Here is a 14,839-nt window from a genome sequence, read left to right as displayed (position 1 = left end):
TTACCACAGCAGAATTAGGCCTTTCCCTTGTCAGATATGAGCATGTGTTCTGTAGTTAGCCAGTCCCTATTCATTCTTGCTTCACTCATTTATACTCGTACCTGGATTCTCTGGGTGTCTGTGTTTGCAGTCTCTAATATGCTACTTTTTTCTTTACTTTATTGAAATAACAATTTATCATAGATCATATTCCTTTATATGCACAGATTTGTTTTTAGATTCTCTGCTGCATTTCTCAACTGTTTCCATATTTCAATTTCTATAGTTATAAGTTTTAATAGCCTTTGAGGCAAGTATCCTGTCATTTAAAAAAAAATTTTTATTGGCTATATTTTTAGCACATTTATTCTTCTGGATGAACAGTTTTCAAATTAAAAACTAAATCCCATTGAGATGAACTAAAACTGAATTGACTTTATGGATTAATATTTGGAGAAATGACACCTTAACCTTTTTGAATCATCACATTCAGAAATACGTACTTTCATCAGGGTCATCTTTTATAGTCTTCAATAAAGTGTTGTGTATTTTTTAATTTAGCTCTTACATATTTCTTGTTGGGAAATACCTTGTTATTTCCTAGGTATTTTATAACTTTTATTGCTATTGTAAATGGGAACCAAGCACCTTTCTGAAAACTGTTTTGTTTTAGACTTTCTTGTACCAGTATGTAACTGGATTTCATTTTGTTTCTGAGACTCAATTTGAGAGACTTTGTCCTTTAAAGGGGGAATTCAGGCCGGGTATGGTGGCTCACGCCTGTAATCTTAACACTTTGGGTGACCGAGGCAGGAGGATTGCTAGAGGCCAGGAGTCTGAGACCAGCCTGGGAAATATAGTGAGACCACATCTCTAGAAAAAAAAAATTAATTAGTTGGGCATGGTGGCGTGTGCCTGTAGTCCTAGCACTTGAGAGGCTGACATGGGAGGATCACTTGAGCCCAGGAATTCAATGCTGCAGTGAGCTCTGTTCGCACCACTGCACTCCATCTTAGGCCACAGAGTGAGACTCTGTCAAATAAATAAATAAAACCTATATACATACATCAATCTGAAGTGAAATATTGAATTACACTAATTTGGACTTAAAAAGCTTCTAAATAAACATCTGAGGTAATATAATAAACATATTAAGTCATATTACCAGGAGGCCTATTAGTTATATCTTGAAGTATGACCAGGGACGAAGATTCAGGAGCAAAATGCTATCTTTATATTGTGAAACTTTTTATTAAATAGGCTGAACTTGATGGTGGTAATAGGAAAGGGCTTTATTCTTCTCAATTTAAACATGCTTTTTGGGGTCTCTCTTTTTTTCCTTGGATGGTATGTAAGGTAGAACTCATCACTTATGGGGAGAGGGTTATAGTCAAATAGTATACTATCTTAATATATTAAGATATTTAAAATTCAGTCCAGGCATCAATGATATTATTTTTGGAGACACGGTCTTGCTCTGTTGCCCAGGCTGGATTGCATTATCATAGCTCACTGCAGCCTTGAATTCCTGGGCTCAAGTGATCTTCCTGCCTCAACCTGGGATTACAGGCATGAGCTACCATACTCAGCCTGGGGATTACTGTTAATTTCCTTAAACAGTCTGATAACGGTCTTGTGGGTTTGTAGGAGAATATGCCTACTTTTAAAAGATGCACACTTTATTATTTCAGGGTGAAGAGTTTCTTCAAATGGTTCACCTAAAAATATAGATAGTGAGCAAATATGGCACAATACTAACAATTGTTGAACTGAGGTAGTGATTATATGGGTGTTTGTAATAGTTAATTTTGTTTCGACTTTACTGTGGCATAGGATGCCCAATATTTAGTTAAACATTATTCTGGATGTGTCTGGGAAGATGCTTCTGGATGAGATTGACATCTGAATCAGTAGACTTAGTGAAGCAAACTGCCTTTCCTAATGGGGTAGGCCTCATCCAGTCATTTGAAGGCCTGAGTAGAACAAAAGGCTGAATAAGAGAGAACTCCTCCCCGCTGACTGCTTTCAAGATGGGACACTATTTTTTTCCTGCCTTCAGACTCAAACTGAAACATTAGCACTTGCAGGGGTCTCAGTCTGCCTGTGTTTGGACTGCAAATATCCATTAGTTTTCTGGGTCTTCGCTTACTCACTGCAGATCTTGAGACTTGTCAGTCTTCATAATTGCATGAACCAATTCCTTGTGATAATTCTCTTTGTATATTTAATGAAATGCATGTATATAATATATATAGACATAAAGCACTCCTTTAAAATATATAACTTTGTAGGCATAGGATAAATATTTTGACTAAATACACTATGTTTTTTTTAAAGGTGCTGTGTAGCATCAATTCAATTATCCACAATCCAAGAGCTCCAGTAATAATTTATAAACAGAGCAAAGGGGGAGCCCAAAATTTTAATAAAGATCTTATTCAAGATTGTGGATTTGAGCATCTTGTTCCTGTAATAGAAATGTGGGCAGATCAGCTGACATCCTTAAAGGTAAGGGGTTGACTATTCTTTATATGCTTTGAACATCTGTTGGACTCTATGTGCTTTATTTATAGGACTTAATTTAGGGCTAAAAATTAAATAGGGTTTAATTTTTTTATTTGTGTGTTAACTGTAAAGCTAAAAAAACTTATCTAAAACTGAAATCTTCGTACTTACATATCTATTTTAGGTACTGTTTTGATGTTGTCATTACTGTAAGCTTTACTTCCTCTAAGGCTCTACCAAACAAGAAATTTTGGGGTTAATTTCCTTATTGAAAATCTATAGTGGATCTACTTTGTACTTCTAGGCCTTTCTCTGTTCTACCTTCATCTGCCTCCTTTTGGTATCTCCATGCTACGATTTTCCTGGCCCTTATTCCTCTTCAGATATAATGTCTTATCCTTCATTTCATTATAATTGGGGATATTTTCTCTCTCTTCACACTTTATTTTCTGTCTCTCAGAACTGAGCTTGTCTCCATTTCTGCTTATTCTCTAGAACAGATAGTAAGCTAGCAGCCAACCCTACCCTTCCCTATCCTATCTATTCATGGAAGACTACATTTTATTTACTTTATAGAGTTGTGTATTGCATGGTTTCAGGTTTTTTCAGTTTTAACTAGTTTGCTGAAAGGTAAATAGTTGAAATCAGTAGTATTTAACTTCTTTGCCCTTTAAACTTTAGATTTCTTAGTAACTAATATAATACATAGCATACGCCTGTTAATGAAAATGTGATTCAATAATAGTGTTTGCAACAGAAGTCTTATTACATGAAGTACAAGTGATGCAGAAGATATCTGTTAAGAATGTTTAAGCTCCCTGAAGACAGTGTTTTTATTTGTTCTAATATGTCCCCAAGATCCTCCTGATGAACGAGTGCTCAATTAATATTTGTTAAAGGAATGAAGCAGAATAATATATTCCAAGACAACAAAATTGGGGGTGGTGATGTTAATTTTTTTTAAATTTCTACTTGCCTTTTTATAGAGGGCTCAGACAGAGCTACATAATACATAAACATTTTGATTGAGTGACAGTGCTGGATTAATATACTTACTTTATAGGCCGGAGTTCCTCCAGTCTGTATCTCAGAAGAGTGTAAAATAATTAGTAATCATGTAAATCATGGTATTTCCTCAATCATTGCCTGTCAGAGGGTTCTCCCAGTAGGAGGGAACAGTGCTGACTCCACCTTTCTCCTTCTCAGAAGGGAAGGACTAGAAAAAGCCCTAACCTTCCTAGAAGAAAAGACTAGAAGTGGAAGAAGACAAAGGGAAGAATCACATTAATGAATAGTTATTGATCGTTTATCATGCTAAGCCATTATGGGATAAACACAAGATTCACACTAATTAGACAAAATATACTTAAAAATATGAAACAAAATGTAATCATTTATGATATCATTAAAAGAAATGAGTGACATAAAAATAGATTACCTCTGATGAAGTTCTGGGTGAATGATGCAGATAACTTGTGCTCTAGAGTCTGGAGGAGAAAGAGAACACTCTGATTATAGCCCCCAAGAAAGGCTTTGCCGTGGTGGTGAGTTCTTGCTATTGTATAGTTTTCTGAGTAGGAGGAAGCAAGGAATTCTCTTTATAATTAGAATATTCTGAGGACACCCAAGAGGAAATTATTAAGAATTAGTTACTTCTGCCATTGGAGTAACTCATGAGTTTTGAGCAGTGCTTCAGATATTAATACTACAGTTTCAGGGTCCAAATTAAGAAACTGCATGAGATTCTCTGAGGCCTCATATTAAAGGTTATTTGATATGTAACAACCTCTAAGTTTGGGACAACCATCTTCCCTTATTAGTTTTTTCCCTCAGTTTAATTTGGCTTTAAAGAGTAGGATAGGTTTGAGGAATGAGTGGATAAGCAAAATGTGGTATATACATATATTGCAATATTATTCGGCCATTAAAAGAAAAGAAATTCTGACCCATGCAACATGGCTGAACATTAGGAGGACATTATGCTAAGTGAAATAAGTCACAAGAAGATTCCACTTATATAATTCCACTTATATGAGATACTTAGTGAAAGTCATAGAGACAAAGTAGAGTGGTGATTGCTAGAGGGAAGAGGGAAATGGGAAGTTATTGTTTAATGGGTATAAAGTTTCAGTGTTACAAGATGAAAAGTTATGGAGATGGATGGTGGTGTTGGTTGCACAACATTATGAACATATTTAATAACACTGAACTTACATTTAAAAATGGTTAAGATGGTAAATTTTATGTATATTTTACTACTTTTAAAAATTGGAAGAAAAGAAGGCTGGGAAAGACATGGAGCCAGCTGCCTCCATCCTTGTGTCTTTTCCCTCCTGCCTTTCCAAGAAAGGTGAACTACAGATGTTGTAGCTTTCCCCAACCCGGTACACTCTTGAATACTTTTGCTTTCCTATTCTTCAGTGCTTCAGAGGCCAGACATACACAGTAGGCTGGCCCATGGTAGTACTTCTACATCTCCACAACTGGGCAATGTAAAGAACCTAGGAGACTGTCTTATATTTTTCAGAGCTTACTTGATAGACTGTGCTACAACTATCCTGTCACTGCTTAGGAGACCAGAACATCTTTTCTTCTTAGCTTTGTAATACTCTTTTATTCTGAAGCAAAAATGTATTAGATTGGGTGTGCTTTTTACCATAGATTACTTTATAAATGTGCCTTGTTGCTGGAGCATTGGTTAATAAAGGTATCATTATGCTGTTATTTGCTGACTTTTTTTTTTTTCCAAATTCTAGTGGCACTGATGGTAAAACATTCATTTGACATGAAATTTATTGCTATGAATTACTACAATAGTAACTGCCTTCCTACCGATTGAAAGGTTAAAGATACCAATATGTGAAGTCTGAGCCTTAAGTGGAGAATGCCAAGTGAAGTACTAAAATAAGTTAGAAAAAGGAGGAACTTCTTGTACTTCTTTCTGTTCTCTAGAGCTATGCTGTCTAGTATGGTAGCCTCTAGCTTCATGTGGTTATTGATCACTTGAAAGGTGGCTAGTCCTGATTGAGATGTGTTATAAGTGTAAAATATACACTGGATTTAAAAGACTTTGTATGGAAAAAATTAAAATATTGCTTTTATATTGAAGTGATAATATTTTGGATATATTGGGTTAAATAAAATATACTATTACAGTTAATATCACATGTTTCTTCTCACTTTCCATACTATGGCCCTAGACAACTTAAAATTCCTGTGGCTCACATTACATTTCTTTTGAACAGCATTGTTCTAAAGGACCAAGCACTGTGCCATACACATATGGATCGAGTATCCCTTATCCACAATGCTTGGGCCTAGAAGTGGTTTTAAGATTTTTTTCAGATTTTGGAGTATTTGCAGAATATATGCCATTTGAGCATCCCTGATCCAAAAATCCAAAATTCAAAACGCTCCAATGAGCATTTCTTTTGAGTGTCATGTTGTTGCTCAGAGTTTCAGATTTTAGAGCATTTCAGATTTTTGGATTAGGGATTCTCAACCTGTAGTAGATGTTCAGTAAATATTTGTCAGTTGATCAGTTTAGAGCTCTGAACTTTCAGTAGCCTTGCCCATTGTGCACAGTTTAAAATCAATTAGGGGGCCGGGCGCGGTGGCTCAAGCCTGTAATCCCAGCACTTTGGGAGGCCGAGACGGGCGAATCACGAGGTCAGGAGATCGAGACCATCCTGGCTAACACTGTGAAACCCCGTCTCTACTAAAAAATACAAAAAAAAAAAAACTAGCCGGGCGAGGTGGCGGGCGCCTGTAGTCCCAGCTACTCGGGAGGCTGAGGCAGGAGAATGGCGTAAACCCGGGAGGCGGAGCTTGCAGTGAGCTGAGATCCGGCCACTGCACTCCAGCCCGGGCGACACAGCGAGACTCCGTCTCCAAAAAAAAAAAAAAAAAAAAAAAAAAAATCAATTAGGGCACCACAACTAGGCCAAGAAAACTGAGTATTATAATGTAGAATAAATTTGGGGAACCTTTCACATTGAAAACTTGCCTGGAGATACATGTTATAACATGGATAAATCTCAAAAACATTATGCTAAGTGAGAGAAGCCATTCATCAAAGACTACTTATTGTATAATTCCATTTATGCGAAATGCCCAGAATAGGCAAATCCTTAGAAATATAAAATAGTTTAGAGATCAACCCTAGGAGCTGCAGGGAAGGGAAAATGGGGAAGGAAGGACTGTGAGTGGGTCTGAGATTTCTTTTTGGAGTAATGGATATGTTCTGAAATTAGATAGTGCTGATGTTTGTACATGTGTGAAAATATTAAAACTACTGAATTGTATACTTAATGAGGGTAAATTTTATGGTATATGAATTACATCTCAATAAAGCTGTTATATAACATATTCAAAACCAAAATACAAAGGCAAGTTTATTCTTTATGTATCAACAATTCAAAATAATGAAATAATATGGAACAATAAGAAATAACATAAAATTACTTAGAGCACCCAGATTCAGAATAATCAATGTGTAATGCTTTCTGTAAAGCCTGTGTTTACCTGAAGAAACCTAATTTTAACTGACTTGTTCTAAATTGGTAATAGTATTTTTTTTAAACAATACTGATGATGGTTATATATATATAATTTAACGTGTGTAATTGTTTTATTAATTTTATAAAACATATAAAACATAATTTTTTATGTTCTATTATGTTACTATTGAAATTATTTAAATCAATAATACCATATAGTTTCTTTTGTTATAAAGGATTTGTATAAGTCCTTGAAAACACTATCTGCAGAACTGGTACCCTGGCATAATTTGAAGAAGCAGGATGAAAATGAAGGTATCAAAGTTGAAGATTTGTTGTTTATAGTAGACACTATGTTGGAAGAAGTTGAAAATAAGGAAAAGGTAATACTTACATAAATGGTCACATTCTAATGTTCTCTTATCTCAAAAATTGATAATTTGATATGGATATTAATATTTATTCTATTAGAGTTCTGTTTGTCTTTTAAAAGTTTTTATTTGGGATTATTTTAAGATATGAACTCTTTATTTTTTACTTCTCTTTTGGACAGGACAGCAATATGCCAAACTTTCAAACTTTGCAAGCTATTGTCTCTCACTTCCAAAAGTTATTTGATGTGCCTTCTTTAAATGGAGTGTATCCCCGAATGAATGAAGTTTATACTAGGCTTGGAGAAATGAACAATGCTGTGAGAAACCTCCAAGAACTCTTAGAATTAGGTGATGACCTAATTTGTCATTTTTGGCCCCCATTTAAGAATGTTTAGTAAATTAACAAAAAGTAGATAATTTTTTTTTTTTTTTTTTGATTATGGAGTTTCGCTCTTTTTGCCCAGGCTGGAGTGCAATGGCACGATCTCGGCTCACCACAACCTCTGCCTCCCGGGTTCAAGCGATTCTCCTGCCTCAGCCTCCTGAGTAGCTGGGATTACAGGCATGCACCACCATGCCTGGCTAATTTTGTATTTTTAGTGGAGACAGGGTTTCTCCATGTTGGTCAGGCTGGTCTTGAACTCCCGACCTCAGGTGATCCACCCGCCTCAGCCTCCCAAAGTGCTGGGATTACAGGCGTGAGCCACTGCACCCAGCCGATAAAAAAATTTTTAAGTGAAAAAAATTGAGGATAACTGAAGCATAAAATGTTTGATGTATGTAATTTTGAAAATTCTCTGTTAAAATATCCTTTTATTTCTCTTTTGCAGATAGTTCATCCTCATTGTGTGTGCTGGTAAGCACTGTTGGAAAACTCTGTAGGCTGATTAATGAAGATGTGAATGAGCAGGTTATGCAGGTATTAGGACCCGAAGACCTCCAGAGGTATTTGTTTTAAAAGTTTACAAAGTATCATCCAGAATGGCCGGGTGTGGTGGCACACGCCTGTAGTCCCAGCGACTTGGGAGGCTGATGTGGGAGGATCACTTGAGCCCAGGAGTTTAAGTCCGGTCTGAGCAATGCAGTGAGACCTTGTCTCTAAACAATAAAAATAAAAATAAATATTATCCAGAATTCGTGGAGGGGTGAAATTAAAGACTTTCAAAACTTATTTACCTTCCCTGTTTGGAATAGCATCTTTTCTGTGTGTATGTGACTATAGGCACACACCACCACGCCCAGCTAATTTGTGTGTGTGTGTGCGTGTGTGTGTGTGTGTAGAGAGAGAGACAGGGTTGCACCATGTTGCCCAGACCAGTCTCAAACTCCTGGGCTCAAGTGATCCACCTGCCTCGGCCTCCCAAAGTGCTGGGATTACAGGTGTGAGCTACCGTGCCCAGCCTTGGAATAGCATCTTTTAAGTAACTTGACAATCTAAGATAATCTCAAACCCTTAGGCATGGAGGAAATGCGAAGTATTTTCAAGATAAAAATAGATTGTAAAGCCTATAAAGAAGGTCAGGAACTCTTCAGCATAAGCCTGTTCTCAGGGAATATTATATATGGAGAAATTCAAACTTTGTTAGCAACATCATGTAAGTTCTGATTGTATCAATAAGTCCTATTTTTAGGACACTACCATAGACCACTGAATAATCATTAACAGCATATTTATTTGATTAGAAGATAAATGCTAAGGATTTTTTTTAAAAGACTAGGCATCTCTAACATAAAACCTGGTATTTTTAGAAAATTATCAAAATGTTGTAGCTATAGTTAAAGCAACTTTCCCCACACCTGACCCCAGTTTTATATTACAGCATATGTGAAGGGAAACACACAATGTATACCACATAAACCACGTTTTGCAAGTTTTCCTAGAAGAACCCTTACATAATCTGACAGTTGGTGCTTTTAAAAGGAACATATATCTTACTACTGGCCTATTTCCTCCGTCCCACAGTTTTACTGACTACTGATTTTTTTTTTTTTTTTTTTGAGACAGAGTCTCACTCTGTTGCCCAGGCTGGAGTGCAGTGGCTCAGTCTTAGCTCACTGAAACCTCTGCCTCCCAGGTTCAAGCAATTCTCATGCCTCAGCCTCCCAAGTGGCTGGGGTTACAGGCATGCGCCACCACGCCCAGCTAATTTTTGTATTTTAGTAGACATGGGGTTTCACCATGTTGGCCAGGCTGGTCTTGAACTCCTGACCTCAAGTGATCCTCCTGCTTTGGCCTCCAAAGTGTTGGGATTACAGGCGTGAGCCACCACACCTGGCCTGATATTTTTCCTTAATGTTTAATAGGATACTGGGTGTAAAAGCCAATTATTTTTAGAAAATGCTGTAAAAGCATGGTCTCTCTAAGAAGCCTTGAGCTTAATGGGAAGTTTGACATGTTAAGAATGTTATATATTGGCCGGGTGCAGTGGCTCACGCCTGTAATCCCAGCACTTTGGGAGTGAAACCACGTCTCTACTAAAAATACAAAAATTAGCCAGGCGTGGTAGCGGGCACCTATAGTCTCAGCTACTTGGGAGGCTGAGGCAGGAGAATGCAGGAGGTGGAGCTTGCAGTGAGCCGAGATTGCACCACTGCACTCCAGCCTGGGCAACACAGTGAGACTGCATCTCAAAAAAAAAAAAAAAAAAAGTTATATATGAATTTAACAAATTTTACATTGATATTTAAATGTTTTTTTGAGAAAAGCCATATTAGATTAACAAAAAGCTCAGAAAGGAAGGACTGTAGTAAATGATCATTAAGTTTATGTTTAAATTAGCAACATAGTTTCTATTTTGAAAATGTTCTGTTTGCAATCAGATGTAAGAACTCTAAGTTAGAAATTAGGTTTAAATTGTGCATTTTTTAAACAGCATTATCTACAAATTGGAAGAACACGAGGAATTTTTCCCCGCATTTCAGGCATTTACTAATGATCTACTTGAAATCTTAGGTAAGATCTCTGGTGGTGATGGTTAAATTTTGAGTCTTAAAATGTCAGTGCATTTAAGAAAAGGGTGTTCCTTAGTCACTGGATTAGTATTTTTATCTAGTGGTTGGATGCCACTAACAGTTCTGGAAACACATTCCTTACAAGCAGTTAGAGTTTGTTGGGATTAGTCCATAGAACAGAAACACAGACCCTTAACAGTGATAGGAACTACCTTTGTTGGAGGACCTTATCATGAGAGATAGCATCACTCTGGCCATGCCCTGGCTCTGTCATTGTCTAATGAGAAATATTCGTTGGATTTATGATCTTAGAAGATCCTTCCTTCCTCTTTTTTTTTTTTTTCTTAAGATACCACCTATCTACAAAATGTTTTAAATATACAAATAACATTTCCTCTGGTGGTATGAAGTAACATAAAGTCATAAATATCTATGGAAAGGAAAAGATGAAATATTACACTCATACCGAGGGTCAGATTGAGGGCTTCAGTTAGTAGTAGTGTCTCCTAAAAGGAAAAGAATTGCTTAGGACTTATAAGGCAAAATAGAGACCTTACCTAGTTTAAATATAATTACATATGGCTATAAAATTATTTATCTTACTATTAAGAATAATTTTTAAAGTGATTGATTCACTAGTGAATTCTTTTTTTTCTGTATAGCTCATTTGAAAGATTTTTTTGTTTTTAAAAGAATGGCTCTTTGCTTTTAGAAGAGGAGATGAAGCTTGGTAATGAAGATAAGGGAATGAGTCAATGAAAACTTGATAAGAGGAATAAGTGAAAGAAGTATCTAATTAGAATATATAGCCTAGTGAACATAAAGGAAGTTTTGTGACCAGTTGTATGTGCACTGGGGAAGCAAGGGAGACAATGAGTGAGCATGCTTTAGGCTTGTCCTCATATTTAAAAAGATCATGGCAAGTGAAAATGTAATTTGAAAGTTAAACTTGAGATGAGGTATGAAATTGTGTAAGTGTGTTGTCTGATATCCTGAAGAGCCTGGTTTCATAGAATAATATGATTCTACTTGCTCTGGGATTGCTATTAACTTAAGCAGTGATGTTCTCATCATTCATAAATATTTGGCACATTAATAAACATATTTTAATAGGATGTGCTGGTAACACTTGTTTCAGAATGCTTCTATAGAAACTTCCTTTCAGATATTATGACTCTCAGCATGGTTCATAAAGATCATTTGCTTCAGAAAGCCAAGTTTCTCTGGAGATGAATTCTGTATTTTGGTCAAAGTTGAAATTCTGAGGTTAAACATTATATTTAACATTGGGAAAGTTAAATCTGGCAAACATGACTTTTTAAAAATTAATAGGTATCACTCAGCATGTAGGTACAGGGTAGTAGACTTAATAACAGATATGGAGAGTACCTTTAGCGAGTAAAAAAAAAAAAATCCATTCTTTTTCTCATGTAAGTGGTGTGATTGACTGAGGAAATTCCCATATCAGCCAAGGTCCCTTGCTGTGAGGTTCATTTGTAAGGCAGGTTTCTCACTTAATGAGAAAACAGGTAATTTCAGAATGGGCAGGGGGCGGAGTCAAGGAATAACTTGATCTTGTACCTTACCACAATGTAAGGGACTAAACAAATTCTGTGTTGTAGGTTTGCTTATATTGTTTCCGTTCCCATATCTTGATGTTTTGTTAGTGGATTCAGACAGGTATTCTGACTGAAGTTGGGAGCTTAAAGAACTAAATGAATAGTAGGAGAGCATGGGCTATGTGTGTAGGCTAAATGAAGAGCGACCAATATCCAGCTAAACAGTGGAGAGAGTTGGAATCCAAGAAGGCATGTTTTATGTAAAGGAATGTGTTTATTAATGATGGCTCAACAGAATAAGCTAGAAAAAAGTAGTGGGTATCTAGAGAACCTGCAATTGTGGCTTACCTTAAGTAGGCCTGGGATCTGGATAATGAGATAAAGGATTTTGCTCCCTTAGTGGCCAGGAGCTTCAGAGAGTAAATTCTAACTTAGGTTGGTTGGAATAAGATAGTCTTAGAAAGAAAAATCATTCAGAAAGAGCCTGTCAAAGAAGAGCCTGGATTGGTTTATCTGGTAAGCTGGACCAGGCTAAGCTCTATAATACATTGCACTTGAGGTTTGTATTCTTGATGAGGCTCTCTTTTTGATTAGGCAGATAATTGTTTTTTTGAGACATAGTGTTGCTCTCTGTCACCCAGGTCAGAGTACAGTGATACAATCTCAGCTCACTGCAACCTCCGCCTCCCAGGTTCAAGCAATTCTCCTGCCTCAGCCTCCCAAGTAGCTGGGATTACAGGTGCCCACTACCACACCCAGATAATTTTTGTATTTTTAGTAGAGATGGGTTTTCACCGTGTTGGCCAGGCTGGTCTTGAACTCCTGACCGCAAATGATCTTCCCATCTCGGCCTCCCAAAGTGCTGGGATTACAGGCATGAGCCACTGCACCCAGCCGGCAGATACCTTTCATCTTAGAGTGATCCGCTACTAAGAAATCTTCCTAAGAAAATTAAAGAGGGCAAGACTGTTCTATGAGTAGAAATTCCTAAGTCCTCACATGGAGACCCAGGGAGGAGATGCCTCTACCTGGGATTTCATCATGTAGGTGCACCCATGTAGTGATACAGATCTAATGAGACACTAACATACCATACACATGGGCAGTTGGATCTGTTAATGAGGGTATGCTGCTAATGAAGTTAATACTAGAATCAGAGGGTACTTGTAGGTATGTGGTAACTTTTATAAACAGAGCCGCTGTGAAGCATCTGTATCCGAATCAGTGATAATCTGTCATCACTATTGGAGAAAAACTTCATGTGCACAAAAGCACCAGTATTGTTGCTTTTATGTTTGGGGTTTGCCTTTACATATAGGTTCTTGTTTCATGTGAGTTTACCACTAGAAAAAATTACTCTCTTTTATTATTACTGTTTTTCTATTACAGAAATTGATGACTTGGATGCCATTGTACCTGCAGTAAAGAAATTAAAAGTACTTTCATACTGAAAACAAATCAAATCATTTTTACTGTGTAAATTGTATTCTTAACATTTTGTATTTTGTAGGATTGATCTTATTTTGAGACAAGGGTTGTAAAATGTATTTGCTCTCAGAATTCATCCCCTTCTTAGTATTAGGTCATTCTTCATAATTTTTGTTAACTTTGAGATTCTTATACAGAAAATAGTTGCAAGGGTAAAGTAGTGAATTAACTTTAGATCTCTTCATTTATTAAGCAATTATTGAGTGCTTAAAATTTAAGGTTGTTTTAGAGTGGAGTTTGTGAGTAAAAGAGAAGGCCAGGGAGACAGATTACAAGTAGTAGGTTGCAATCTTTTAGATTCAGGTTGTAGTAATCTTTAAGCCACGACAAAAGGAATGCCAAGAGCTCTCTAAATTTAGCTAGTAGGAAGCTACTGCTCTCCTGGCAAGGATTAATTGGCACATTCTGTTAAGATACCCCTCATGGGTATCTTTCAAATAGGAAGAAGCAGGAAGAAGAAAAGGAAGAAAGAAAAACTGTTTAATCATTTCTGTTAGGGTGGGAAATGAATCATAGGGTAAAATGGATGAGTAGATAGAAGTCTCTCATTTAAAAAGTGTCTTTTGCAATCTTGATGTAATGCACTTTTTATAAGGACTTGAGATCTCAAATAAAATTTTTGTAAAGAATTTCCAAATGTAAGTGTCCTCAATGATGTGCTTGTATATTACTGACAAATAATGAGTCATATTCTCTTCCTAGGCTGAACCTTCCTTGAGCAACTTGTACATCCTTGCTGCATTTTATGTAAGAGTACTTTACTTGCTGCCTTCTATTTATTCTGTATTCTCAATATTCAGTCACATTTTCTTAAGGGTCAGTGTTCTGCCTCATACCCATGAGAACAAGCCACTTTGGACTATTCTTCCCCACTTTTATAAGTAGCAGGTCTAGGAAGATTTCTCTGTCATTCTTGTTGGTGGGCATATAGAATATTATAACACATTTCCAGGAAGCAGCATGGTGGAATGGTGAGTAAACGTCAGCAAACAAGCATCCACATCCTTGGTATTATGACCTTAGGGATCAGACATAAGATAATAGGCTTCTTCTAGGTTTAAAATTCTTTGTCATGATAGCCTGTAGTTACATTACTAAACACTAACTTACAATTTGTAGAAGAACTGTGTCTTGAAGGTTGGGTACCAAAAATATTTGGATACTCAATAATATAAATACTAAATATTGATTAAATTATTCCAAGAAATTGAAGGCAGGGCAAGATGGCAGAATAGAAGCCTATACTATTGATCCCCATTGCAGGAACACCAAATTTTAACAACTGTTTACACACAGAAAAGCACCATCACAAGAACCAAAAATCAGGTGAGCAATCACAGTATTGGTTTTAACTTCATATTGCTGAAAGAGGCATTGAAGAGGGTTAGAGAGATAGCTTTGAATAACTGATGCCACTCCTCCCTGACCCCCTGGCAGTGGCTGCACTGTGGGGTCTGAGTCTGTGCAGTTGGGGGAGGGAGAG

The 14,839-nt window shown here is 36.7% G+C and overlaps 1 protein-coding gene across 6 annotated transcripts in view; it reads left to right on the top strand.

Annotated features, from left to right (window-relative positions):
* CEP70 (centrosomal protein 70) overlaps positions 1-13,993 on the top strand; it is a 114,896-nt gene extending 100,903 nt beyond the window's left edge. For 4 of the 6 annotated variants that reach the window (XM_030934555.1, XM_030934553.1, XM_030934559.1 and 1 more), the window contains 6 exons: positions 2,317-2,487; positions 7,220-7,366; positions 7,537-7,705; positions 8,188-8,302; positions 10,231-10,310; positions 13,258-13,993. In XM_030934555.1, coding sequence (XP_030790415.1) covers positions 2,317-2,487; positions 7,220-7,366; positions 7,537-7,705; positions 8,188-8,302; positions 10,231-10,310; positions 13,258-13,319 — 744 coding nt within the window. In that variant the 3' untranslated portion in view covers positions 13,320-13,993. The remainder of the gene's footprint in view (positions 1-2,316; positions 2,488-7,219; positions 7,367-7,536; positions 7,706-8,187; positions 8,303-10,230; positions 10,311-13,257) is intronic. The other 2 variants (XM_030934564.1, XM_030934566.1) reach the window with 2 other exon arrangements.
* The last annotated feature ends 846 nt before the right edge of the window (positions 13,994-14,839 follow it).

This window comes from Rhinopithecus roxellana, chromosome 1 (assembly GCF_007565055.1).
Source record: "Rhinopithecus roxellana isolate Shanxi Qingling chromosome 1, ASM756505v1, whole genome shotgun sequence".
Lineage (NCBI taxonomy): Eukaryota > Metazoa > Chordata > Mammalia > Primates > Cercopithecidae > Rhinopithecus > Rhinopithecus roxellana.
The sequence above is the reverse complement of the archived record's forward strand: the minus strand, read 5'-3'. Positions and strand labels throughout refer to the sequence as shown.